Genomic DNA, 27,221 nt, shown 5'->3' on the forward strand with positions numbered 1-27,221 from the left:
TACCCTCCTAACCAGTATCTCTATCCCCCCCCCTCCACACCATCCCTTGTGTCCAACTTCTCTCCCTTTCTGTTCCTTCCCTCCCTAAAACCCATGGTCCATCATCTCTCTCCCTCTCCTCTATTTTCAGACCCATTATTTCTTCCCACCCAAAGTCCAGCATATGCACGTCTCTTTGAACCCCTTCCCTCCGTGTACTTCTACACCAGAGCCCCCCTCCCTTGAAGGCCTCTCCCCCCCTTAAAGGTCTGCATCCCACCTCTGAAGGCCTGTCCCCCCCTTGAAGGCCTGCACCCCCCCACGTAGGCCTGTCCCCCCCCTTGAAGGCCTGCCTGCCTGTCCCCCTTGAAGGCCTGTCCCCCCCCCCCTTGAAGGCCTGCCTGCTTGTCCCCTTGAAGGCCTGTCCCCCCTTGAAGGCCTGCCTGCCTGTCCCCTTTGAAGGCCTGTCTCTCCCTTGAAGGCATGTCCCCCTGAAGGCCTGTCTCCCTCCCCCCCCAGGCCTGCCTGCCCGTCCGCCCGCCCTACCCTGAAAGCCTGCTGCCCCCCCCCGAAGGACCACTCGCCCCCTCACCACCTCGAAGGACAGCTCACCCCCCCACCCCCACCACCACCACCACGAAGGACTGCTCATCCCCCCAGCCTCCCCGCACCATTTACCTGGGGAAGCAGCCTGCAGCAAGATTGCGATGCCACCGATCTTTGGGCTGCTTTGGCTCTGTTTCCTCCGCCGCGGTCCCGCCCCTCCTCTAAGGCACAGGCGGAATAGAAGTCTCTAATGTAATGTAATGTAATACTGAGATTTCAGAGCTGCAGGGTCGCAGGGAGCAGCGCAGGGTTTGAATCCACACCAGGATGCTGAAGCTGTAGCTCTACCCTCTGCACCATACTCTCCTCCCTTAAAGAAAGATGCGCTGAGTACAAAAATATCTAAAATGGGGCAATTTTCAAACCAATAAGATACATTTTTCTGGTTCAAAATTGACCATGACTGGGATGTAGTTATACTGGGCAATAATCTGGTCAGGAAAGACAGGGTAGGAAGAAAAGGAGAGGAAGTAGCATTATATGTTAAAGATCATATTAAAGCCACACAATTGCAGGATCTGCAGGCTAAGGAAGAGGCTCTGTGGATCAATTTAGAAAGAGGGAATGGTGAATATATTTACACTGGTGTGATATACAGGCCTTCCTCACAGACGGAAGAAGTGGATAGAGATTTACTAGTAGACATTCAGAATATATCTAAAAAAGGGGAAGTCTTACTAAAAGGTGATTTTAACATGCTGGATGTTGATTGGGGTATCCCTATTGCAGGGTCTTCTAAAAGTAGGGAGATCCTGGTTTCTCTACAAGAAGAACTGCTCCAGCAGTTGGTAATGGAACCCACATGGTATGGGGTCATACTAGACTTAGTGCTTACAAACGGGAAAAGTGTTTCTGATGTTACAGTGGGTGATCATCTGGCATCCAGTGATCACTGCATGGTATTGTTTAATATTAAAATGGGTATAGAGAGGGTTCTTTCAAAAGCAAAGGTTCTAGGCTTTAAAAAAACTAATTTTGTTCGGATGGGGGTTTACGTCAAGGAATTATTGTCTGGATGGGAATGTCTGGTCTGGAAGGAGTGGAAATGCAGTGGGAAAAACTAAAAGGAGCGATTGTAAGTGCAACACACCTTTTTGTAAGGCAAGTAAGTAAAAGTAAGAGGAAAAGGAGGCCGCTTTGGTTCTCAAAAGTAGTAGCTGAGAAGGTAAGGAATAAGAGGTTAGCTTTCATAAACTACAAAAGATCACAGAAAGATGAAGACAGGAAAAACAATCTGGAAAAGTTAAGAGAGGCTGGTTGTGTAGTCAGGAAAGAAAAGATGCAAATGGAAGAAAAAATAGCTGACATGGTAAAACGGGGCGGCAAAGACATTTTTTTTTAGATATATTAGTGATAGGAAGAAGTGCAAAGGTGGCATTGTGAGACTCAAAGGTGAAGGGGAGGAATATGTAAAAGCTGATAAAGAAAAGGCTAAATTGCTTAACAAATATTTCTGTTCTGTGTTCATGGCTGAAGCACTGGGAGCAGGACCGCAGAAGACAAACATGAATACGGATGGAGGAATAATAGACCCTGATCGAGGGTTGTGTTCGTGAGGAGCTAGCTAAAATAAAGGTAGACAAAGTGATGGGGGCAGATAGTGAACATCCAAGGGAGTTGAAGGGAAATTCTGGTAGCTCTGCTGACTGACCTTTTCAATGAGTCTCTAGAGTCGGGAGTGGTACCGGAGGACTGGAGAATGACGGATGTTGTCCCTCTCCACAAAAGTGGAAGTAAGGAAGAAGTAGAGAATTACAGGCCGGTAAGTCTGATTTCTGTGGTAAGCAAATTAATGGAAACACTTTTAAAACAGAGAATGGTGAAGTTTCTGGAATCCTGTGGATTACAGGACCAGAGACAACAAGGATTCACTAGAGGTAGGTCTTGTCAGACAAATCTGATCAATTTCTTTGACTGCGTGACCAGAGATTTGGATAGAGGATATGTGCTAGATGTGGTGTATTTAGATTTTAGCAAAGCCTTTGACAGTGTTCCACACAAATGTCTAATAAAAAAAACTGAGTGCCCTTTGGATGGGTCCAAAAGTGACAGGCTGGGTCAAGAACTGGTTGAGTGGAAGGCGTCAGAGGGTAGTGATCAATGGAGATTGCTCTGAGGAAAGGGATGTTACCAGTGGTGTGCCTCATGGTTCTGTTCTTGGGTCTGTTCTTTTTAACATTTTTATAAAAGATATTGCTGAAGGGTTGTCAGGTAAGATTTGCCTCTTTGTGGATGATACCAAAATCTGCAATAGTATAGACACGCTGGATGGTGTGAATAACATGAAGAAAGACCTGGTGAAGCTTGAAGAATGGTGTGAGATTTGGCTGTTAAAATTTAATGCTAAGAAATGCAAGGTCAAGCATTTGGGCTGCAAAAACCCGACAGAATGGTACAGTTTAGGGGGTGATGAACTTATGTGTATGATGGAAAAACAGGACTTGGGAGTTATTGTATGTGATGATCTTAAGGTGGCCAAACAGGTTGAAAAGGTGACGGTGAAAGCTAGAAGGATGCTAGGTTGCATAGGGAGAGGTATGGCCAGTAAGAAAAAGGAGGTATTGATACCACTGTATGAGACTTTGGTGAGACCTCATTTAGAATATTGTGTACAATTCTGGAGGCCATACCTTCAAAAAGATATAAAAAGGATGGAGTCAGTCCAAAAGAAGGTTACTAAAATAGTGTGTGGTCTTCGTCATAAGGCATATGGGGACAGATTTAAAGATCTCAATCTGTATACTTTGGAGGAAAGGCAGGAGAGGGGAGAAATGAGAGATGTTTAAATGCCTATGTAATGTAAATGCACATGAATCAAGTCTCTTTCATTTGAAATGAAACTATGCAATGAGAGGTCTTAGGATGAAGTTAAGAGGTGATAGGCTCAGGAGTAATCTAAGGAAATACTTTTTATACAGAAAGGGTGGTAGATGCATGGAACAGTCTGCTAGAAGAGGTGGTGGAGACAGAGACTGTGTCTGAATTCAAGAGGGCCTGGGATAGGCATGTGGGATCTCTGAGAGAGAGAAAGAGATGATGGTTACTGTAGATGGGCCATTTGGCCTTTATCTGCCATCATGTTTTTATGTTTGCCAGTGGATTTTTGTACATTTTTTTGCAAAATGTCCAAAATCGGATTTGGATGTGAAATTGAAAATGCCCCTCCTCTCCTTCCCATAGTTTGGCATCTCTCTCCTCTCCCATGAACTGGTATCTCTCTCTCCTTCTCTCCCCCCCCCCACACCACAGTCTGTGTTTCCCTCTGCTCTCATCCCTCCTTGTCTCCACCCCCACCCTTGTGCTAACTTAAAACTGCTCCAGGGGACACCATGGTCCAGGCATCTTTTCACTTTCTGTCCATCTCCCTCCCTCCCCTTCTAAACATTCAGGAAGCTGACTGTTCAGTAAACTCTTATTGCTCTCATCCAGTCATCCTTTTCATTACTTTTATATTTCCAGCTCTACATTACTTCCTTATTCTTCTTTATCCTGCTGTCTGACCTTTTATCTATCTTTCTTTCTTGCACTGTCTTTTCCTGATTCTGTCCCTGGCACCACTATTTTTTCTACAGTCTTTATGACCTTACTCCTTAACCTCTGACTTTTTTTGGTTGGCAGGGTGATGACGAAAGGGAACTGGATTCATATGAGGAGGTGACACATGATGCAACTGGGAAGCTGATCATCAGAGATGCCAAGAGAAGTGATGCAGGGAGATATGAGTGCTCCGTGGACAATGGCATTGCACCATCTGTCAAGAGAGATGCCAAACTCATTGTGCGCTGTGTGTAAAACCTGTTGCTCTTACAAGACACATTTTAGAGTGATTCAATTTTGTAGAACTTGGTAGCATCCAAAAATGGTTGCAGCCATTTCATGCTAAATGTATAGAATTGTATTGCAGAGCTAGAATGGGTGGAAACCCTCAAAAGACCATCTAGACTCAGAGAGGGCTGCATGGAACCTCAGTGGATAATCTGTTCTATCACTTTCCTCCAGGAGGACTTGTACTGTACCTGAAGGAACCCAAATAAATATTTTTTCCAGGATTCACAGTTAAAAAGTTCTGTTAATGTCTAACATAAATCTTTTCTTCTGTGACCAAGCCTATGATTTTGAGTTTTTTTCCTAGCAAAGAGAGAAAACATTAAAATTACTTCCCTTTCTGTTTCCAGTTAAGCCAGAGATTCAGAAAGGTGTCCACTTGAGTAAGGTCGCTGCATCTGGAGATGGGACCAGTGCTGCAGTTCTTGTGTGCAAAGCAGAGGGGATCCCTAATGTTCAGTTCAGCTGGTCCAAGAAAGGGGTAGCCCTAGACCCCCAAAGTCCCAGGTGATCATATATTTCTTTGGAAGAATTTGAGCATGTTCATGACTCTCTAAAAAGTAGAATTCTAGTGCAACTGTGAAGTCTGTAGAGAATCTATGTGATAAGGAAGCACATGTGCTGGAGGGGAGAGGTTAGGACACAACACAGTCTCATATGAACAAAACACTTTTTATTCTTAATAGGTTGCCTCACATTTTACAGAAACTTAGTTTGGCTTACCTCAGACAAGCAGTACAGGCATCAGTCCTTTTTTCATGATGTCTAGGGGAAAATCAGTTCTCATCTCTCTTAGGGACCTCTGAGATGATCCCAGGCTCATGCATATATTCTCCTGCCTACCTGTGGACTGCTCTGCGACTCAGCAGGATTGGTGCATCCTGGGAACTGTAGTCTCCACAGTACTGGGCCAGCACCCTCTGCTGCCCAGTGACTGAATAACATCATTACTGAGGGAGAATCCCTGTCTCTTTTACGGCTTAATATACATATTCTCCTTCTCCTCCTCCTCTCACTCTGGGCTCTGCTGGATTTCCTCAGTTTTACTCTCTACAATGAGAGCTTCTTGGTTCTGCTCTCTACAGTGAGAGCTTCTTGGTTCTGCTCATGTTTATTTTCTTTCTTTTTCGTTTTTTTCTCCTAAAAGTGAGGCTTTTTGGTACTGCAGAAGCCCTCAGTTCCCCGAGACACCTCTGGCTGCACGAAGATACAAACTCTCAGGGAAGAGGTCTATAGCACGCAGGCACATGCTATGCATGATCCTGTGTGCACTGGTGCTAGTGCATCTCCTCTCTGCCCTCCTGCGTACCTCTTCAAATGTTTGCTGGTGTGAGCAGCATTTTTTCACTTGCTGCTTGCACTGACCTCAGCTCCCTTCTGATGTCACTTCCTGGTCATGTGTCCAGGATGTGACATCAGAAGGGAGCTGTGGCTGGCACGAGAAGCAGGTGGACGATGCTGTTTACACCAGTGAACATTTCAAAAGATATGCAGAAGCCAGGGGGCACCTAAGTAGCGGGAAAGAGTAGGGGGATGCCTAAGCGGTGGGGAAGAGTGGGGGTCACATGGCACGATGATGCTGGGTGTCACCCTCCCTTGCTACACCACTGCCTGTGTTAATGACTGCATTAACAATCTGGAAGCAAGCTCACCTCAGATTTTGTCCACAGCGGGCTTGAGCGCAGGCTGTGCAGCTTCCGTGGCAGTTTTGCATCAGGATCAGGGCCAACTGCGTTTCCCACCCCCAACATCTTGCGAGCTCCGTTGGGGTCTGATTGTTTGGTCCTATGGGGAGACTGAATGGCAGTTCGAAGAAACAAGCCAGTTTCTCTTTGTCATGCTTGTCTGAGGTAGAAATCTTCTCATTTCTCTTAGAGATTATCTGTGAGCAGCTCCCAGTATCCAGCATGGCACAGTGAGCAAGGTTGTTACAGCTTTTGGGAACACTGGGGGGAGGGGGGTCCATAAAAGTTAATATTAAAAGTTTCTGAGGCTTCCACCTCCAAAAACCCCTTCCCTGAAATTTTTGTGTTTCACTTTTGCCTCCTTGGGCCATTTGAGCGCTAAAATTGCTATCGTGATGGCCATCTTGGATTTCCTGATTTCATTTTAAAAGCCTCCATCTACTTCAAACCCACTCATTTTTTTAATTAAAAAGGGCATAAATCGACTCCTCAGGTGGAGATCCTTTGGATTTATGCCAGATTTGCAACACATGTCTGAGGAGGGGTCATTGTTCCACATGTGGTGCGGCACATGAAGGGGGGGGGGAGGCAGGAGCTTTGAGCTTCACCCCTTTTCATGCCTCTGGGAGAATTGGAGCCCACATGAAATGTTTCCTGGGACAGGAATTTCATCTGAAGCTGGAAAATGGAGAGATTGCGTCCCCAGTGAAGCGCAGCTGTGAACCAGTGGACAGACCCCAGAAGACACCATGGGAGGTCCTGCCAGGTCCCTCTGGGCAATTTGCGCAGTGCTTCGCTCCCAAATTCATATGTATGATCTAATCTAAACTAATATAATTCATTTCTATACCGCATAACCAAGAGGCTCAATGCAGTTTACATAAATTTTAAAAATACCATACAAAAGGATCAGATTGATTAAATACTAAACAGATGAGTTTTCAATTACTTTCTAAAATTGTAATAAGACTTAGAACAAAGTAGCAGAGGTTTTAGTTCCCTGCCCCAAAGAGCCGCTTGGTAAGAAAGCAGACAATGATGAAATTTTTTATACCGACATCCTTTAGTTGAAGGAAAGCTAAACAAGCCATGAATACTTCACTGATGTTTGGATCTAACAATGGAGAATGAATTGAGAAGATAAATGGAAGTCATATCAAAAAGAACTTTATAACAAAAACACCCAAACTTAAATTTAGCAACCACTGCAATTCTCTGTGAAAGGGACTGACATGATTATACTTCCTCAAGTCAAAAATCAAGCGAACTGCAGCAGAAGTTGGCCTGGCCCCTTGGGAGTCTCGGTGAGAGTGGTATCTGAGCTGCTTCCCACAAAGGGTTTCCTAGTCAAAGCCATGCTCAAGTGTTGGGGACTCAGGTAGTGCAGAATACGGATGAAGATGCCCATACCTTTGCTTTCTCTGTCGGGGTACTCCGTGCTTGGAGATTCAGCATTTCAGCTTGATGGGTTAGACCACTATCAGATTGCAGTCCTGGACTTTGAGAAAACCCAAAGGTGCACAGGCTGTTTAAACCATCCACTGTGCAGGGAATCATTATAGGATCCCTCCAGCAATTAAAGCGGGAGTCACCCCAGACCTCTGCTATGGTGTGCTCGCTCACGAGGTGCACAGGTGACAAGTTTTCCTTCGCATCCAGATATTACCAGGATGCTAACTGACCACTAGGAGGTCCCTGAGGGGCCCCTGAGGGTAGCTAGATCTAAGACAAAGCACTTCCTGATGGATGCTGAGTTACAGCAGCTATTTAATACAACAAAGGTGGATTCCTTAGTGGCACTAGTTTATAAATGTACCTCCCTTCCCAGTGAAGGTAGAGTGGTTCTGAAGGACTCCCAGGACCATTGACTGGATGTTATCATTAAGAGACAATATGAGGCCATGGCGCTAGGCCTAAAAATGGCAGAAGCGGTATCATTTGCCATTCAAAGCTCAGCTGGGTGGGAGACCCAGATGACAGCAATGACCACCATTTGCATCTGATGGGGATTGATTATGTAGCAGATGCGCTGTATGAACTTTTTAAGGTCTTGAGTAAGGTCTTGGCATATGCCATCTCTGCTTGGGATCAGGTAATGGTTGGGAAATTCAGCCTCTAAGGCAGGGGTGTCAAATGTCGGTCCTCGAGGACCAGCCAATCCAGTCGGGTTTTCAGTGTATTTCCCCAATAAATATGTATGAGATCTATTTGCATGCACTGCTTTCATTGTATGCTAATAGATCTCACGCATATTCATTGGGGAAATCCTGAAAACCCGGCTGGATTGTGGCCCTCGAGGACCGACATTTGACACCCCTGTGCTAAGGTGTCATTGAACAAACTTCCCTTTAAAGGGCAATTGCTCTTTGGCAATGGTCTTGACGATATGATGGCCATTGTGGCAGATCGTAAGCCAAAGTCCTTACTAGATAGTAGACAAAGGGCCCCATGAGGGTCCGATCAGGGAAATTTTCATGGCTCAAAGCATTTTTGTCAGTACTCGTTCAATTCATGGCATCAGCCAGCAACTAGAAGGCCGCTCAGTTCTTCAGTCAAAAATATGAGCCAGGAAGTGATGGCCTGGATACTTTAGTCCAGCCCTGGCCTCAAGCAGAGTTTCTGTATTTGTTTCCTCTGTGGCTGATGATAGGAAGAGTCCTACAAAGGATAAGGACCCACAAAGGGTGAGTAATTCTGGTTGCCCCAGACTGGCCCAGACCTTCTGTAGTGCGTTTAAAGAAGGGCAAGGGGTTCAGGCTTCCCTGTCATCCGGGACTCCTCTCACAAGGCCCCATTGCCCTGGAGGAACAGACTGCTTTGGTCTTACAGCTTGGCTCTTGAGTGCGAAGCCTTAGTACGCAAAGGCTATTCGGACTTGGTGATTACCACCCTGCTACGATCTAGGAAGCAGTCCTCTTTGGCAGCCTATATGAAGGCTTGGAAGTGTTTCCAGAGCTAGTGCATTCAGAGGCATACCGATCTGACCAAGGCCCCAATTGCCATTGTCTTAGCTTTTCTTCAGGAAGGGCTCGATAAAGGGTTCACTCAAGGTACAGATGGCAGGTCTTTCATGTTTTAGAGGAGAGACCAAACAGTGATCCTTGGCTTCTCATGCAGATGTGTCCAGGTTTCTAAAGGGTACACTGCATCTTTGCCCTCCTGTGCGCCATCATGGAATCTTAATTTCATCCTGCAGGCACTAGCTCAGCCTCTGTACAAGCCTTTAGAGAAGGTCTCACTCACCGACTTAACAGTCAACCCTGCGTTTTTAGTGGCTGTGACTTCAGCTAGAAGGGTATCAGAAATGCAGGCTCTGTCCTGCAGGGAACCCTTCCTCAAGATTTCAGAGACTGGTGTCTCACTATGAATGGTACCTTCTTTCTTACTGAAGGTAGTTTCTAGTAGAAAATGACACAGGGACAAATTTGTCCCCATCCATGCAGGATCTATCTCCATCCCTGTCCCATTCCCGCAAGTTCTGTCCCTGTCACTGCCCCCTCCCTGCAAGCTTTGTCCTCATCTGCACAAGCTGCAAACACTTATGTCACTCTCTAGTCCCCTGTCTCTTTCTGTACCCACTCTAGGGCTGACAAACTGCTTTGATACAGACTGAAGAAATCCAGCACTACCCAGAGTGAGAGGAGAAGGAGCAGAAGAATTAGGCTCTCTACAGTCTTCGCAGTAAAAGAGGGTAAATATTCACTGATATTGTTTACAAGAAAGAAGGTTAGCAATAACATTGCTGTCAGTCTATCTCTAGTCTAGATTAACATGTAATTACCAGAGAAACTGGTAGAGAATGGCAGGCTAAAAGAAAGGGGGAGAGGAGAGAAAAAAAGGAAAAGAAAAGTAAAGGGTCAAAAGTAAGAAAAAATAAAAGCAAAATGTTCAATAAAAGTAGAGCAAAGGAGCTAATTGTTTGATATTTACTGTACACTTGTTGTGAATTATAAAATGAATAAAGAATTTTAAAAAAGTAGAGCAAAGGGATCACGTGATGCTGTGAGCCGGTGAGAAGCTATGCTTGCCAGCTCCGGAACCTTGTCCCTCCCTTTTGTTGCTTGCGAGAATTACAGCGACTTTTGCTTGGAGATTTCATTCAGCACTGGTGGGCTACTCTATGGACAAATATTTGGCCAAGAATCAGCTAGCTATGTCGACTAAATCAACGAGAAAAGATAAGGAGAAGGGTAAGCCTGGAGAGGAGAAAATGGCGGAGTCTCCATGTGGCATGCTTAAGCAATTTATAACGGAGATGCTGGCGGAGCTCAAACAACTTATCGCTCAGGCATTAACTCCCAGTATGGAGCAGCTATCAGCACAACTTACCAAGTTGGAATCCCTCTTGGAAGATCATTCAACTAGCGTTACTGCTTTGGAGGAGCGGGTCTCCAAAGTGGAGGATGAGGCCCATGCCATGGATACTGAGGTGGCTCAATTGAAATCGCAGCTCCGTCAGCAACAGGACAAATTGGAGGACCCGGAGAACATGTCCCGCAGGGGCAATTTACGTTTTATGGGATTCCCAGAAACTATTGCAGATTCTGCACTCCTCTCCATGGTGGAATCCTGGCTTGCCAGCGAATTGCCTATGCCTGCTTCCTTGGGCCCGGCCCACTTTGAAAGAGTACACAGAGTGGGACCTCGCAATGGGAAAGATCAGCGGCCCAGGGTAGTGAAAGATAAACTACATAATTATAGACACAAGGTGGAAATCCTTCGGGAATTTTGGCTAAAGAGGGACGCTTTGCAGTATGATGCAGTTCCGATTCGGAATGAGCAGGATTATTCTGCAGCTATAATAGACAAGAGGAAAGCCTTTTATCCCCTGTTCAAGAAGTTAGTGGACCTTAAACGTCGTTTTATGTTTCTATACCCGGCTATACTGAAAATCCAACTGGATGGCAAATGGCACGTGTTTGATTCAGACATCTTGGCTGGAGAGTTTATCAACAGATTGGGGGCCTCTACTTCGGCACCTCCTTGAGCTTCGCTGACTTGTAGCTGTGGTAGCTGATTGGGGTTTGGCTGTTTCTACTACTGACTGAGCTGTTTTTTCTCACTCTGTTTTAGTTTAGTGTTCTTTGGAGGGACGGGTTATGATCGCACCAGAGATGTGCTCTGCTTTCCAGTGTCCGTTTTGGTTGCTGGATGGCCCTTTGTTTTTTGGGGGGTAATTAGGGACTAGGGATTTGGGGGTGGTGTGGGAGGAAGGGGGGGGAGGTGGGTAGGAGTTTGGAGGATGGGATGGGGGAATTCTATGATTTGTCTTCCAGAGTGTCTGAGCTATGTATGTTTGGTTTTGAACATGGGATTGTTTGTTTTTTTGTTGCTGGTTGTCCCCTGGGCAAAGGCTGGGCGCCCGGGGGTCTACTGGGATTGCAATTGAGGCAGGTTTATTTTTGTGGGCTAGCTGAGTGGTAGGACCTTCAGATTATTATCATGGAATGTTTGTGGAATAACATCCCCCGTGAAACGCACAAAGATTCTTAACAGATAAAAACATCATAAGGCGGACCTCGCCTGCTTGCAGGAGACTCGTCTGACTAGTGTGGAACATTCTAAATTATTGAAGGGATGGGTTGGTCAGATTATTTTTGCCTCTTCCACTAATAAACATGGGGGTGTAGCACTCCTGGTGCGCAAGGGATTCCCGGGGAGGGTGGAACAACTTACTACTGATGCTTTGGGACGGTTTCTTCTCTGCCGTGTTACCCTGTCAGGCCAGGTGCTTAATCTTTTAATAGTGTATGGCACTAATCAATATGATCACACATTTTTTACCTCCTTGGTTCGACTTGGTCAACGTGATTTGACACATCCCCTGATAGTCTTGGGAGACTTTAATCAGGTCCTTGACCCCTTACAAGATCGAACAGGGCCGGGGTCCTCATCTAGGGTTGTACCGGGTAGGGGTATACCATATTTGTGTGACGCCTTGGATTTGATAGACCCTTGGCGTTCCTTGCACCCACAGGAGAAAGATTTTACTCACCAATCTTGTTAACACCAAATTTTTTCTAGACTAGATTATATCTTGGTTTCTACTACTTATTTTTCTTCGATTGAATCCTCTGAAATTGGTCCTCTTTCTGTTTCAGATCATTGCCCAATATGGGTGGATGTCCTTTTGGGGGATTCCCCTTCCATGCGGGAGTGGCGTTTTCATGCCTACTTGATTGATAATCCTGACTTTGTTAAATACATTACAGAGAAATGGGAGGATTATCTCTGTTTTAATGCACAACATCAGGAGACGCCGCTCTTGTTTTGGGAGGTGGCTAAATCTGTCCTCCGGGGGGATTTCATTTCTTATGTGGTGGCCTATAGGAAGAGAATAGCGCAGGGAATTTTACGGTTGGAGCGGGAATGTTTGGCACTTAAGAAACAACATATAACCCATTCCACGACTCAATCTCGAGAGCGTCTGGATTCTGCACAGGCTGCGCTTAATATTTTGATCCACGAGCGTGCTAAAAAACATTTATACTATACTAAGTTTCATTATTACAAACATGGGAATAAACTGGGACGGTTATTGGCCACCCTAATTAAACCTCGGAGGCCTAATCGCTATATTCCTTGTTTAAAATTACCTGATGGTTCCAAGGTGACTAAAACAGCGGATATTGCGGATTGTTTTTTTCACCACTATAAGCAATTTTATTCTTCAGTGGAAGGGGATAGGGGTCCCGAAGCTCGTGATTACTTGGAGGATGCCAGGATACCAAGGTTGTCTTCCCCTATGCGCTCTTCTCTGAACAGGCCGATCCAGGGGAAAGAACTACAATTGGTGGTTACAAACTGTTGTTTCCACATCTTTGTGGCCCTTTGGAGGCTTATTACACCGAGGCATTGTTGGAGGATACTTTTCCAGAGGGTTCTAATCATGCATACATTACGTTAATCCCGAAACTGGGGAAATTGGAAACTGACATTGATTCATACCGCCCTATATCTCTCATAAATGTAGACAAAAAAATTTTGGACAAGGTTTTGGCCAATAGGTTAGCATCCCTTCTACCACAATTAATAGTACCTGAACAGGTGGGATTTGTGCAAAACCGGCACACCGTTTTAAATGTCCGAAGGTTGTTGAAAGCTATACATAGAACTCAAGTCACACATACAGCTGGCATTCTTGTTAGCCTTGATGCGGCTAAGGCCTTTGATCAGGTCAACTGGACGTATCTTTTTACTGTTCTTTCCCATATGGGTATTACGGGCTGGTTTCAAGACATGATTCTGGTGTTGTATGCAGCCCCTACGGCTAGTATTTTGGTTAACGGCACACAAACTCTGTCCTTTCTGATAGCAAGAGGGACGAGACAGGGCAGTCCTCTTTCCCCTCTGTTATTTTTCCTTTATCTTGACCCCTTTTTGCGTACACTCCAGAAGAATGATGCCTTGAAGGGTCTTCCGGAAGGGGATTCACAATTGCGTGTTTTGGCGTTTGCAGATGATATGTTGTTGACCTTGTCGGATCCCCAGCCATCCTTGACTAGAGCCCTGGCTATTTTAGACGAGTTTAGTATGTACTCTGGTTTAGTCCTTAATTTTCAAAAATCTATGGTATTGCCTTTATCACGGGACATCCCTCGTCATTGGAGGGGGCATTTTCTATTACGATGGGCGCCTGACTACTTGACTTATTTGGGGATTAGGATACCCATGGACCTTAAACAATTGTATCCATTGAATGTCTTGCCACTCCTGACTCTTACTAAACAAAAGTTGCAAACTTGGAGGGAATTTCCACTGTCTTTGATGGGAAAAATAGCATTGTATAACATGGTGTTAGTGCCTCAATGGCTTTATGTTTTTCAATGTTACCTATTTTGTTATCTGCTAAACATGATAAGGAAGTTGGGAAATGCTTGACTTCCTACTTGTGGAACGGGAAACGGGCAAGATTGGCTTTAATGCGCCCCAGAGATCGGGGGGGGGGGGGGGTTGGGGCTGCAAAGTCTCAAGTTGTTATCACAGGCATGTCAGATGCGACATTTAAATGATTGGTTTCGGGGTACACATCATTCTTCAGCAACTGCTTCAGAACTTCTTCTTTGTGACCCGTACTATTTCAGCTATTTGCTCCACATGCAGCGTCTTCCGAGTGGACCCACATCTGTAGGTGACATCTTTTTTAAACCTCTATGTCAAGTCTGGAGGAAATTATGTACTTATTTGCATATTCTTCACACAGCAACGGCTTATTTGCCATTTTTGGACAATAAGGATTTTCCACCAGGGACTTCCCAGTTTCCTTTTTCGGTGTGGAGAACTACTAATATGCAATATATTTTTCAGGTGGTCACTTCCCAGGGTGCCATGCCTTCCTTTGCAGTGATGCAAACGGATTACAATTGGACTTCCACTGACTGGTTGGTGTACTCACAGATGGCTTCTTATGTGCGGTCTATTCCACGGGATGGCCTTACTAACAAAAGCCAGGAGGCCATTTCGGAAGCGTTATGTTTATCTGCTCAAACTCAAATCCCTTTGAAATTTCACCTTCGCTTTCTTCATGAGAACTTGGGGATCATTTCTTATGATTTTTATGCAGCCAAATGGTCTGGGGACTTATCTTGTGTGGTTACTGGCTCATATATTCAGAAAGGACTTAAGCGTACTTCTAGCATCACACCTCAGGTGACTTTGATTGAAATGAACTATAAATTTCTTCTCAGACTCCATAGATCACCAGCTTATCTTCATCAAGCCAAACTTATTCCTACCGATACATGTCTTAAATGTAATCAGCAAATGGCTACTTTAGGTCATCAATTCTGGGCCTGTTCTTTGGTCCAGGGATTTTGGACTCAGCTGCGGCAACATATTATCTCCATGTGGCACCATGACTATACTAACTGCCTAGAGATGCTCTTTACTTTGGAACAACTCCCTTGTGTGTCCCCGAAGGGGTTCCGTTTTTTTTTTGAATGAGCCATATTGCTGGGAAGAAAACCATATTGCAGTGCTGGATTATACCAGATCCCCCCACCTTGTCCCATTGGCGTACTCTCATGATACATCAGGCTTCTATGGAGCGTCTCTCCTTTCCATCTTTGGATACACCGCAGGGATGTTTGTTTTGTTTCATTTGGAAGCCCTTTTGGCTCACACTGACTCATAAAGCTCGCAGTCATTTATTGAACCCATGATTAGTTATGCATTCTGGAAGATGGATTGTTTGTTTCTGTGGGGATTTTGGGTGGGGGGTTGGGAGGCTGGGTGGGTGGGGTGTTGCTGTATTTGTATTGTGAACTTTGGTTGTTTTTGCTGTGCATGCTTATGTGGTAATTCTTCAATAAAAATATTCCAACATGAAAGTAGAGCAAATATAAGTAGGGAAATTGATTAAAAAACCCCCCAAAACAAAACCAGAGTTTGGTGAGAAAGAAAAATCTCTCTGGCACCCAAAATTCATGACTGACTCAAAATTTCAAACTAGATTTTACCCCCTCTTAAGGCATGGACATATTGCCCAGTTTCTTAAAGTATGGAGCATATATAAAACTTAGAAAACCGCATTTCCCTAGAGCAGGGATCTCAAAGTCCCTCCTTGAGGGCCACAATCCAATTGGATTTTCTTGATTTCCCCAATGAATATGCATGAATATGCACTGCTTTCAATGCATATTCATTGGGGAAATCTTGAAAACCCAACTGGATTGCGGCCCTCAAGGAGGGACTTTGAGATCCCTGCCCTAGAGCATTTACAGAGGGAAACTTATGCTTATTGCACTAATATTGTTTTGATGTCTTATATTTAGGCCACTGTACTTTGTTGGAAACTGAATGCTTGTGCACTTCTGTATTCCAGGGTGGGGGGTAGGAGTGTTGCGGAAGGGAAAGGTAATTTGGAATAATGACTGTACTATGATGATGTTTAGCTATATTATAAGTATAAAGTATTTTGCAACTTTAAAATAAAAGTTTAGAAAAAAAATATGTTGTAATTGAAGAATTCCACTTCCACTTCATTTTTCTTAAAGCGATCTGGTACAAGGCCATAAAGCCTTGGTCCTCACTATTAGCCCTGAAGAGCCACTAATATATCAAGTTTTCAGGATATATTTAATGAGTATAATTGAGAGAGGCAATAAGCATGCAAATCTCTTTTATGCATACCTGACCCATTGGCAGCCCTCGATTAGTACTGAAGACCAAGGTATAAGTGTACAATAGACGTGTACTGGGTCAACCAGTTCTTGAAGATATGGAACCATATAGTAAATCTGGTAATATTACTGTCCTGTGGGTAACTGCTAGATGGGGCGGATGGGAGCCACAGTCTCTTCTTTTTTTATGCCTTCTCATGGATTTTGTCCTTGCTCAAAGGTACTCTATGAAGATCCTGCATGAGAGCTCCCTTCACACCAGCACTCTCACCATTGTGAACGTCAGTGCAGTGCTGGACTATGCCCTTTTCACTTGCACTGCCACCAACCCGCTGGGTGTGGATAGCTTCGATATCCATCTCGTCAGTACCAGTAAGAAGGGTTTGAGATGGGGGATGGTGGGAAAGATGTGTTATCAGTCTGGTAAAGAGGAGATAGTCCTGTTGACAATTACTTCTGTGTCTTCAGCAGATTTTAGATTGTTACAGTTCTTATTACAAACATCATTTATTCTAAAATATAGACAGACAATATACTTGTATGTGATTGGACACACCAACGCATACTGTTTAAAACAATAAGCTGACAGTTGTCCATGGTACTTCTCAATTATTAACACAAAAAGCAACTTTAGAACCAGAGAGAAACAGAAGGGTAAAGAAAGACAAAAACAAAAGAAAGAAAGTAATTAAGATTTGCCATAGATACAAAGATGTCAATGAAGATACTTTGTCTGCATTCTGACTAGGCTAGTCATTTTTTGATACAAAGATATTTCAACTGATTGGTAAGTGATGGAATGGATAAGGAAGGAAGGAAAGAGTGGCACTGGTCTTTCTGCTGCGCTACTGCCACCACGCATGCAGCCAGCTAAAGAAATACACCAGACTCTTCTTGTTAATGGAAATGGAACTGTGGGATGTGTGGAGCCCTAGTGAAGTGAACCAATATGATTTATGGGTAGGGAATCTCAGCAAAAGATCAGATTTCCATATCAATATTGACTACAAAGTTCTGCACAATCAAATACTCTCACCACATGTAATGAAATGTACCTTTCCAGCAGTTTCTCCAGCAAGTCTCCAGGATATACTGTCCCCCTAATTCTATAAATTTACATGCTTAAATTTCTGACTAGCATGCAAATTTGATTGCGCAAGATACAGACTAAGGTCAGTTGCATGTGTAGCTTAATTGAATAGTTGGCTGTTAATTAGAGATAACAGCCAATTATTGGCTAGAATTGGCCGTAATTGCCACTAATTGGCATCAGTTTGCAGTTACATGCCTATCTGCCCTTAGTCACTATTAAAGCTGTAACAAATAGTATATTTTACTATTTGGCTGAATACAAATAATAAAAAATATTATTGGGCCAAATATGAATAATGGACATTGAGTTTTAACATAGCAAATAATAAAAGCACCTCAGCAGAGGAATCATATTGTCTATCCTCTGACCCATCTCCACCACCCCATAGGAGATCACCTCCAGAGAGTCTCTGTTTTACACGTGTCATCCATCTGATGGGTCAGGCTCTTCCAGTGAAAATGGAGTCAGAGTCTGAACTCAGGGCAGAACTCTGAAGCTTTGGATTTTGACCAGATTCCGCAAAACTGTCTGAAATTGCCTTCTCATAACCTCATGAAATACACTATGTTTAAAAATTGGGAGGCCCCACTCCTGGTCCCAGTGGCTCCCAGAAATCCGGATTCCCTTTTTAGAGTACAATCTTGTCCAGGATTTGATAAACCTCAATTGTAACATCAATCCCTCCTGGTGGAGTCTGCACTTAAGAAAGCTAGCAGTTCCAGAGCTTATGTTAGCACTCTTCCATGGAGCACTGGACAAGTCTGGGATACATCTTTTTCAAATTCCATGCATATCAGCCAGATCCTTAGTTATAATTTTTACCTGACCTTCTACATGAAGTCATTAATCCAACAGTTAGCTCAATTTGTACCATTTATGCCTGATGACCAACTTGCCAACTTCCTTCACATCTCTAAAAATTTGTTAGAATCCAGGAAGTTTATAGCCCGATCGGTTTTCGATGCCTTTGATGTAACTTCTAAAGTATCAGCTCTTTCTATTGCCATGAAAAGGAAAGCTTGGCTGTGGGTCATGGACCTCGATCAGAATGTGCAAAACAATTAGCCAACATATTATGCCTTGGAGATGAGTTATTTGGGGAGAAGATCAAGGAGGCTACCCCAAAAAAATCACCAGGCATGAGCAGAAAATGTCTACTCTCTCTGCTTTTAAAGCTTCCAGATCTCAGCCTCCCAAAAGGTACTTCATCCTAGATATCTTCCTCCTCATACAACAAAAGGAGATATGTCTCATCCTCAACTACATCAAGAGCTTCTACATAGAGGAGATCTAGTCAGCAGAAACCTTAGAAGACCCAACCCCAGCTGCAACTAAAAGCACAACAGTCTATTTGACCAGCTTCTGGAGAGCTTAGCCAGAATTCTACAACCTCCCCCTTCCACTCTACCAATTGGATACTGTCATACATTTCCATCTTTGTTGGTCTCTCATTACATCAGATATCTGGGTTTTCAGAATTGTAAAACAAGGATATACTCTTCACCTGCAGAGCATACCTCCAAAAATTCTTCAAAAGAGCCTTCTTTTATTTCCCAGCAGATTGAACTCCTCAAGTCCATTGAACCAGAGATTCTACTCCAAATATTTTCTCATACCAAAAAAGACCAGGGGTCTACGTCCAATTCTAGATCTTCATACTCTCAACAAGTATTTGGTGAAGGAGAACTTCAGATGCTGTCTCTGGGAACCCTATTCCTACTTTTGGACACAGACAACTGGCATTGCTCATATATACAGAACCAAATAATCAGGACTACTCAAATCAAGTCACTTCATAACCAATCAAGATGACCTTTATTCTATGCAATTACTGTGGTGCTTTAATTCCAAGACACACTATTTGGAGGCTTAAGGCTTGCCCCATCTGTCTTCAACTTGCTAGTATTAAAGAGGAGCTCTGCAAACTTAAACAGGAATTGAATACAATTAAAGCAGCTTCCATCACTCCACAAAATCATACCAACCTACCATCTCTACCTCTACCTCAAAGAATAAAACAGCCCAGGAATAAATGGGTCACAGTAAGCTCAGGAAAACTGTGACATGTAACACAGAAACATCCACCTTCACAAATATTACCTCTACAGAATTCCTTCGCTCCAATAGTGCACTGCGACACTCAAGAAAACAGAAGGGAGGTGGGAATGGAACCAATGAAGGTAACTCGAGAGAACAAGAACACCCTAAGCACAAATAAAAAAGCCAAAAACAGAAAACTATTGCTGTTGGGGGATTCCATCATTAGAGGCATTAACCTTAGAACACAAGGCAAGGAGACCAAAATAGTGAAATGTCTTCCAGGATCTTCAGCTACCAGCAAAGTACTGACTATAATTAAGGAAGAAACTAAAGAGAAAAATGTCCAAACACCAGCCTAAGTTGGCACTTGGATAAACATTTCCCAAATACATCCAAGTGCCGATAATAAAAATGGGTTTTGGACGTATTTCTAAATGACCTAGGCCTACATAGTGCCGCTGAACGACCAAAGCTAAACTGGGCATTTCAGGAGAAGTGTTGAGGGTGGGAGTTGGGTGGGATGTGGGCCGACTTAGACTTAGTTGTACAGCATGTATAACCAAAAGTTATACAGCCCACAATTGAAGGAACTTAGACGTTGTGACTTAGACCATGTAACACATGGTCTAAGTCACAAAAACCCACCTAAAGTCATCAAATAAGCACTGAAAACACATAAAACAGACCCCCATACACTACCCCAGTGATCACCAACCCCCCCATCCCCATAAAAATATTAATCACACCTTTAAAATTCAGCCTCCAGCTCATCATCACCTGGCTGCCTGGCATAGGAAAGCCTAGTCATCCAGCACAGAGGTGTCTTAAGCCGTCTTTGGGGTGGTTCGGGACTCATGCAGAGGAGGACCCATGTCCATAAGCCCCTGTAATCGCTGCACTAATACTTAAACCTGTGCACTCTCCTATACACCCCCCAAATCCTTTTTTACTGGCATATAAGTGGCTCCTGCAGCCATGAGGGCTATTGGGGTGGTAGATAAGTGGGTCTAGGGGATTCTGGAGGTGGTTGGGGGGGGCTCAATGCGACCTATAAGTGAAGAGAAGACATGGCACCCTTTTTGTGAAGTTCACAGCAGTGCCCTGTAAGGTACCCCACTATTTAGGTGCCATGTCTGGGTGTTCAGTCCATCACTTTGCAAACTCCTCCCATGTCCAACAGGGCTTGTCTAGGTGTTTTTGACTTGGACAAAAAGTTGGACGGAAATGTGGTATAAAGATGGACGATTTAGCGGCTTGGACAATCAGGAAGGACGTATAATTAGACAATTTTCGAAACAAAAAAAATTTTGGACGTATTTTTCGAAAATGTGTCCTAGGCTGTTTTTTTACTTTGGACAACTTGCAACTTAGACGCAAATGGACTTAGATGTCCCTTTCGATTATGTCCCTCCACAGATTTTAACACTGATGTTGTTAGCCATCTGGGAACAAATGACCTGACCAACAAGTCCACACTTGCAGCACAGAAAGCTTTTCAGGAGCTTGGTGAGGGCTTGAAACCTTTTGTAAAGACTGTAGCTGTTTCTGAAATACTGCCTGCATATGGAAAGGGAGAGCAAAGAGTAAAAAACACAGAGGACTTTAATAGATGGTTCAAAGCCTGGTGTCATCAAGAAGGCTTTAGGTACATAGGAGAATGGGGAAAATGTGGAAGGATAAGAAGCTATATTGCACTGATAGGCTATATATTACTACAGCAGGAAAAAGAAACCTTGCGGAGAAATTTAGATAATACGTTTCTAGGCATTTAAACTAGAAGGTGGGGGTGGTGTATGTATGAAGGACAATTATAGAGACCACCCCTGGCAAAAGAAAAGATGTGATAGTAGTAAAGATTGCAACGTAAACAATATTAGCAACTCACTTCTTAGCATTGCAAAGGAAAGTGAAATGAAACAAAAATCTATATGAAAAAGGAGATTACAGCTGAAAAATAGGTGGAAAGCGATGACCACAAATGCTCGCAGTCTAAGCAACAAAGTTCATGATCTGCAAACCCTGATGTTAGAGGCAGATCTGGATATTGTCGCTATCACAGAGACGTGGTTCAGTGAATCCCATGGATGGGATGTAAACATACCGGGATATAATCTTTTTAGGAAGGACAGAGATGGTCAGAAAGGTGGAGGAGTAGCTCTCTATGTAAAGATCGATATCCAAGCGAACGAAATGCAAGGGATCTGGGGAGAGGAAGAAGCGATATGGATCGCTCTGAAAAGAGAAGATGGAACTTCTATCTACATGGGCGTAGTCTACAGATCTCCGACTCAGTTGCAACAAATTGATAAGGATCTGATTGTGGATATCCAAAAATTTGGAAGGAAAGAGGAGGTGCTGCTGTTGGGAAATTTCAACCTGCTGGATGCGGACTGGAATGTTCCGTCTGCAGAATCGGAAAGTAGGGAGACTGTGGATGCCTTTCAAGAGGCTCTGCTCAGACAAATGGTGATGGAACCCATGAGGAAAAAGCGATTTTGGATCTGGTCCTAACAAATGAAGAGTGTATCTCTAATGTTCGAGTGGGTGCTCACCTGGAAAGTAGCGATCATCAAATGGTTTGGTTTGATATTACGGCTAAAGTGGAGAGCGGCCGCACGATACTTAAAGTCCTAGATTTCAAACATACAGACTTTATTGAAATGGGAGAGTACCTGAAGAAAGAGCTGTTAGGATGGGAGGACATAAGAGAAGTGGAAAGAAAGTGGTCTAAGCTGAAAGGAGCGATAAAAATGGCTACGGACCTTTATGTGAAGAAAATAAATAAAAGCAAGAGAAAAAGGAAGCTGATATGGTTCTCCAAACTAGTGGCAGAGAAAATAAAGGCAAAAGAGTTGGCGTTCATGAAATATAAAAAAAACCCAAGAAGAGGAGTGCAGAAAGGACTACAGGGTGAAACTGAAAGAAGACAAGAGAGAGATATATCTGGTGAAAGTGCAGGCGGAAGAACAAATGGCTAAAAATGTAAAAAAAGGAGACAAAATTTTTTTCAGATATATTAGTGAAAGGACGAAGATGAAAAATGGAATTGCTAAACTAAAAGATGCGGAAACTGATAAGTGGAGAGTGATGAGGAAAAAGCAAACGTGCTAAACTAATACTTCTGTTCTGTGTTCACGGAAGAAAATCCTGAAGAAGGACCGAGATTGTCTGGCAAAGTAATGTGAGAAAATGGAGTAGATTCTGTGCTGTTCATGGAGGAGAGTGTTTATGAGCAACTTAAAAAACTGAAGGTGGACAAAGCGATGGGACCAGATGGGATCCATCCCAGGATATTGAAGGAGCTCAGTGAGGTTCTGGCGGGTCTTATTAAAGACTTGTTAAACAAATCTCTGGATATGGGAGTGGTTCCTGGGGATTAGAGGAGAATGGATGTGGTCCCTATTCACAGAAGTGGTCACAGGGATGAAGCAGGAAACTACCGGCTGGTGAGCCTTATTTCGGTTGTTGGAAAAATAATGGAAGTGTTGCTGAAAGAAAGGATAGTGTACTTCCTTGAATCTAATGGGTTACAGGATCCGAGGCAACATGGCTTTACAAAAGGTAAATCGTGCCAAATGAACCTGATTGAATTTTTTGATTGGGTGAACGGATAGCTGGATCGAGGACATATGCTAGATGTAATTTACTTAGATTTCAGCAAAGCCTTTGATACGGTTCCTCATAGGAGGCTCTTGAACAAACTTGAAGGGCTGAAGTTAGGTCCCAAAGTGATGAACTGGGTTAGAAACTGTTGGACAGATGCCAGTGGGTGGTGGTTAATGAAAGTCACTAGGAGGAAGGAAAGGTGAGTAGTGGAGTCCCTCAGGGTTTGGTGCTGGGGCCAATACTGTTCAATATGTTTGTGAGTGACATTGCTGAAGGGTTAGAAGGAAAAGTTTGCCTTTTTGCGGATGATACCAAGATTTGTAACAGAGTAGACACCGAAGAGGGAGTGGAAAATATGAAAAAGGATCTGCAAAAGTTAGAGGAATGGTCTATTGCCTGGGAACTAAAATTCAATGCAAAGAAATGCAGAGTAATGCATTTGGGGATTAATAATCGGAAGGAACTGTATATGCTGGGAGGTGAGAGAAGATGATATGCACGGACGGGGAGAGAGACATTGGGGTGATAGTGTCCGAAGATCTAAAGGCGAAAAAACAGTGTGACAAGGCGGTGGCTGCTGCTGGAAGGATGCTGGACTGTATAAAGAGAGGCGTAGACAGTAGAAGGAAGAAGGTGTTGATGCCCCTGTACAGGTCGTTGGTGAGGCCCCACTTGGAGTATTGTATTCAGTTTTGGAGACTGTATCTATCTGGCGAAGGACATAAGAAAACTTGAAGCGGTCCAGAGGAGGGTGACGAAAATGATAGGAGGCTTGCGCAAGAAGACGTATGCGGAGAGACTGGAAGCCCTGAATATGTATACCCTAGAGGAAAGGAGGGACAGGGGAGATATAATTCAGACGTTCAAATACTTGAAGGGTATTAACATGGAACAAAATGTTTTCCAGAGAAAAGAAAATGGTAAAACCAGAGGACATAATTTGAGATTGTGGAGTGGTAGATCCAAGAGCAATGTTAGGAAATTCTACTTTATGGAGAGGGTGGTGGATGGCTGGAATGCGCTCCTGAGAGAGGTGGTGGAGAGGAAAATGGTGATAGAGTTCAAAGAAGCGTGGGATGAACACAGAGGATCTAGAATCAGAAAATAATAGTAAATATTGAACTAAGGCCAGTACTGGGCAGACTTGCACAGTCTGTGTCTGTATGGCCATTTGGGGGAGGATGGGCTGGGGAGGGCTTCAATGGCTAGGAGGGTGTAGATGGGCTGGAGTGATTTTTGACAGAGATTTCAGCAGTTGGAACCCAAGCACAGTACCGGGTAGAAGTTTGAATTCTTGCCCAGAAATAGCTAAGAAGAAATAAATTTAAAAAATTTAAATTGAATCAGGACGGGCAGACTGGATGGACCATTCAAGCCTTTATCTGCCGTCATCTACTGTGTTACTATGTTACTATGCTCTCTGGATCTCAATGAAGCATATACATATATTCCAGTCCTTTCAGCCCATAGAAAGTATCTTTACTTTTCACTAGGAATGTAACACTTCCAACGCAAGATGCTGTCATTCGGCCTAGCATTAGCACTCAGGGTATTCACAAAATACCCTGTTGTAGTGGCTGCAACACTCTGCTCTCACGGCTTTCATGTATTCCCTTATCACCTTAAGCTGCTCAGTTAGCAGCTTCTAGGCTTTGCAGTCAATTACTAGAAATCCCATCTCCAACCAACCCAGAATCTGGAATTCATTGGGGCTCTACTGGACAGAACTCAGGCTCGTGCTTATCTCTCTTGACAGAGGCTAGAAACCTCTGCAAACACGTGTTTACTCTCCATACTATTACTGCAAGACAGATGATGCAGACTTGGTAGTCAATGTTGATATGGAAATCTGATCTGTTGTTGAGATTCCCTGTCCACAAATCATATGGGTTCACTTCACTAGGGCTCCACACATCCCACAGTTCCATTTCCATTAACAAGACCAAGGCTTTATGATATGTTTTTACCTCAGAAAGCCTCAGTGGACTCTTGCCTCCCAATGGTCCTAAGCCACAGATTGGCTATCCCAGAAACTCAGGGTCACCTCTCCACTATGTTAGTTTCTTTAGTGGTGGTTGGTACTGAAAAATATGTCCAGGGTAAGAGGAGAGAATGCCCCCTCTTGCCCTCTCTTAGACATGGAACACCAATGTCCCACCCTTAATTCATCCTGGTGCTATCCAGATAGTGATGAGTCAGTCTGTAAGTGTTTTTCTCAGCATTAACTAGATAATACCTCTGAATATTGAGGGATGGGGCACTTTTTTTGCAAGGTAGCGGCTGCCATTCAGATAAGTGCTTTAGATTGTCCTAACATTCCTTATAGTTATTCATTTATTGCCAGATCTTAAGAAAGCGAGAGAGCTTTGGACATCTCACGTATATAGATTCCAGTTTAGACAGCATAACTGTATGCACACAACCCATTATCTACTGCTCAAACTCAAATTCTCTGTGTCCTCATTTTGTAACTCCCATCAGCAGGATGTCTGAATATAGGCACTAAAAATCAGGACTGGATTAACATTTCATGATGTTGTGGAGTTCAGTTTGTAACACTGACATTTGCTTTAGTGGAGGCTCATCAGCTTGTTTCAAGTCATCAGGAAAAAGCTAGGATAGTCCTGCTTTTCAGCTTATACTCAAGTTACTCTACCAAAAGCAAGAATTATAAGTTGAAGGATGCAAGAGCAAAATTAGGACCAGCTTATCTTTTATCTGCTGAGCTAGAGTTATCTGATTACTTCACTGAACTGACTACTGTCTTCTCTGTTTTATACAATAAACAGGTCGCCCTGACCCTCCAACGCATTTAGAAGTTATCAGTTTTACCCATAATTCTGTGACCCTAGCATGGAGTGCAGGCTTTGATGGGGGCCTGGAACAGAAGTTTCGGGTTCGGTGAGTGAAGAGAGCAAATTCATTGTTGATAGGGATAATCTTAAGATCTGCAACAGAAATGAACAGGAAAAGCTGAAAACAATGCAAAACTACAGGAACCTAAAGAATAGTCAAGAATGTAGTAACTAAGATTTAAAACCGAAGGTATAGAGCTATGCTTTTAAGATTAAGTAAGCCAAAAAAAGGGGAGCAGAATGAGGCATTAGTGTGCAAGGGGTGTTTGTGTCTCCTGATCTCAAGGCTGCAAGAGAATGTGATAAAGCATTTGTGAGAGCTATAGGCATGCTAGAATACATAGAGAGGTACGGTATTCTCAGTAGAATAAGTGGGGAAAGCATACAGAGAATATCTCATAAAATTCTTTCCTATTCCTTTCCATGTGGCAGGATAAGATTTACAAATTTATTTCTAGTTTCTATAGTTATCTATCCTCTGCATAACCCTTTATTTTACCCAGGCTTCAATATCCTGCTTAAGCTATTTATTTAATTAGATTAGCCATTTTTTCTTAAGAGACTCTACTAAAGATATGTTTGAGGAAATTAACATTCCTGTCTTTTTTCCATTTTTACAAGCAGAACAAGTACTTCACTATTATAAAGCTCAATTTGTAAGTCCTTTAACTGATCATGAAAGCAAATTTAAATGAAGATTTACATGGATATATAGAATGACTTCCCAGTGCTGGAAGTTGAGGACAGTATTTGAGTTCAAGAAAGCATGGGATAACTGCGTGGGTCTATTAGGCTAAGGAAGAGATAGCAGATGATATGGATAGACAGACTAGATGGGCCATATGGCCTTTATTTGCCATCATTTCTGTGTTTCTATATACACCAAAAAACAGCAAGGGAATATATTTATCCAAGGTGATGCTTATAAATCACTGTTGTACTAATCACCTTTGTTTTACTTCAAGCACTAATTTCAACACAAGGCTGATGTGGTTAAGTGAACACTCAGACCCACAGCTGAGGTCCGGTGAAACAAGTTCACGGGGCAGCTGTTAAGGAGACCATCATAGTTGTTCACAGTCTCCTCCACCAAACAAAGACTAAATAACAGAAAATAAAACTTAAATAAAAATAAAATCATAAATTTCACAACAACTTAACTTTGAATGGTGTAGATGGTACACATAACTGCTCCGGGCTCCTCCGTTTATTCACAATACCGACCCCCCAACCTAGGTTTCACCCGCTGGCTTCTTCAGGAGGGGTACTACAATTACAAGATAACTCAAATCAACACTGCACCACACAGCTTGCTAACTAATAAACACTACATTTGAAATACTCAATGTACACACTCTCTCTACAACTTACCGGCACAAACACTCCATACTGCTCACACACGCACTACTGA

General features: G+C 43.4%; 1 protein-coding gene across 5 annotated transcripts in view; it reads left to right on the forward strand.

Annotated features, from left to right (window-relative positions):
• Positions 1-27,221, forward strand: part of NPHS1 (NPHS1 adhesion molecule, nephrin) — a 164,167-nt gene that overhangs the window by 88,061 nt on the left and 48,885 nt on the right. For all 5 annotated transcript variants that reach the window (XR_004536509.1, XR_004536510.1, XM_033914958.1 and 2 more), the window contains 4 exons: positions 4,204-4,369; positions 4,761-4,917; positions 16,437-16,588; positions 25,745-25,856. Coding sequence is in view for 3 of the 5 variants with exons in the window: in XM_033914958.1 (XP_033770849.1) it covers positions 4,204-4,369; positions 4,761-4,917; positions 16,437-16,588; positions 25,745-25,856 (587 nt within the window). In the remaining 2 variants the exon portion in view is untranslated. The remainder of the gene's footprint in view (positions 1-4,203; positions 4,370-4,760; positions 4,918-16,436; positions 16,589-25,744; positions 25,857-27,221) is intronic.

The sequence above is a fragment of the Geotrypetes seraphini genome, chromosome 11 (genome assembly GCF_902459505.1).
Source record: "Geotrypetes seraphini chromosome 11, aGeoSer1.1, whole genome shotgun sequence".
Classification (NCBI taxonomy): domain Eukaryota; kingdom Metazoa; phylum Chordata; class Amphibia; order Gymnophiona; family Dermophiidae; genus Geotrypetes; species Geotrypetes seraphini.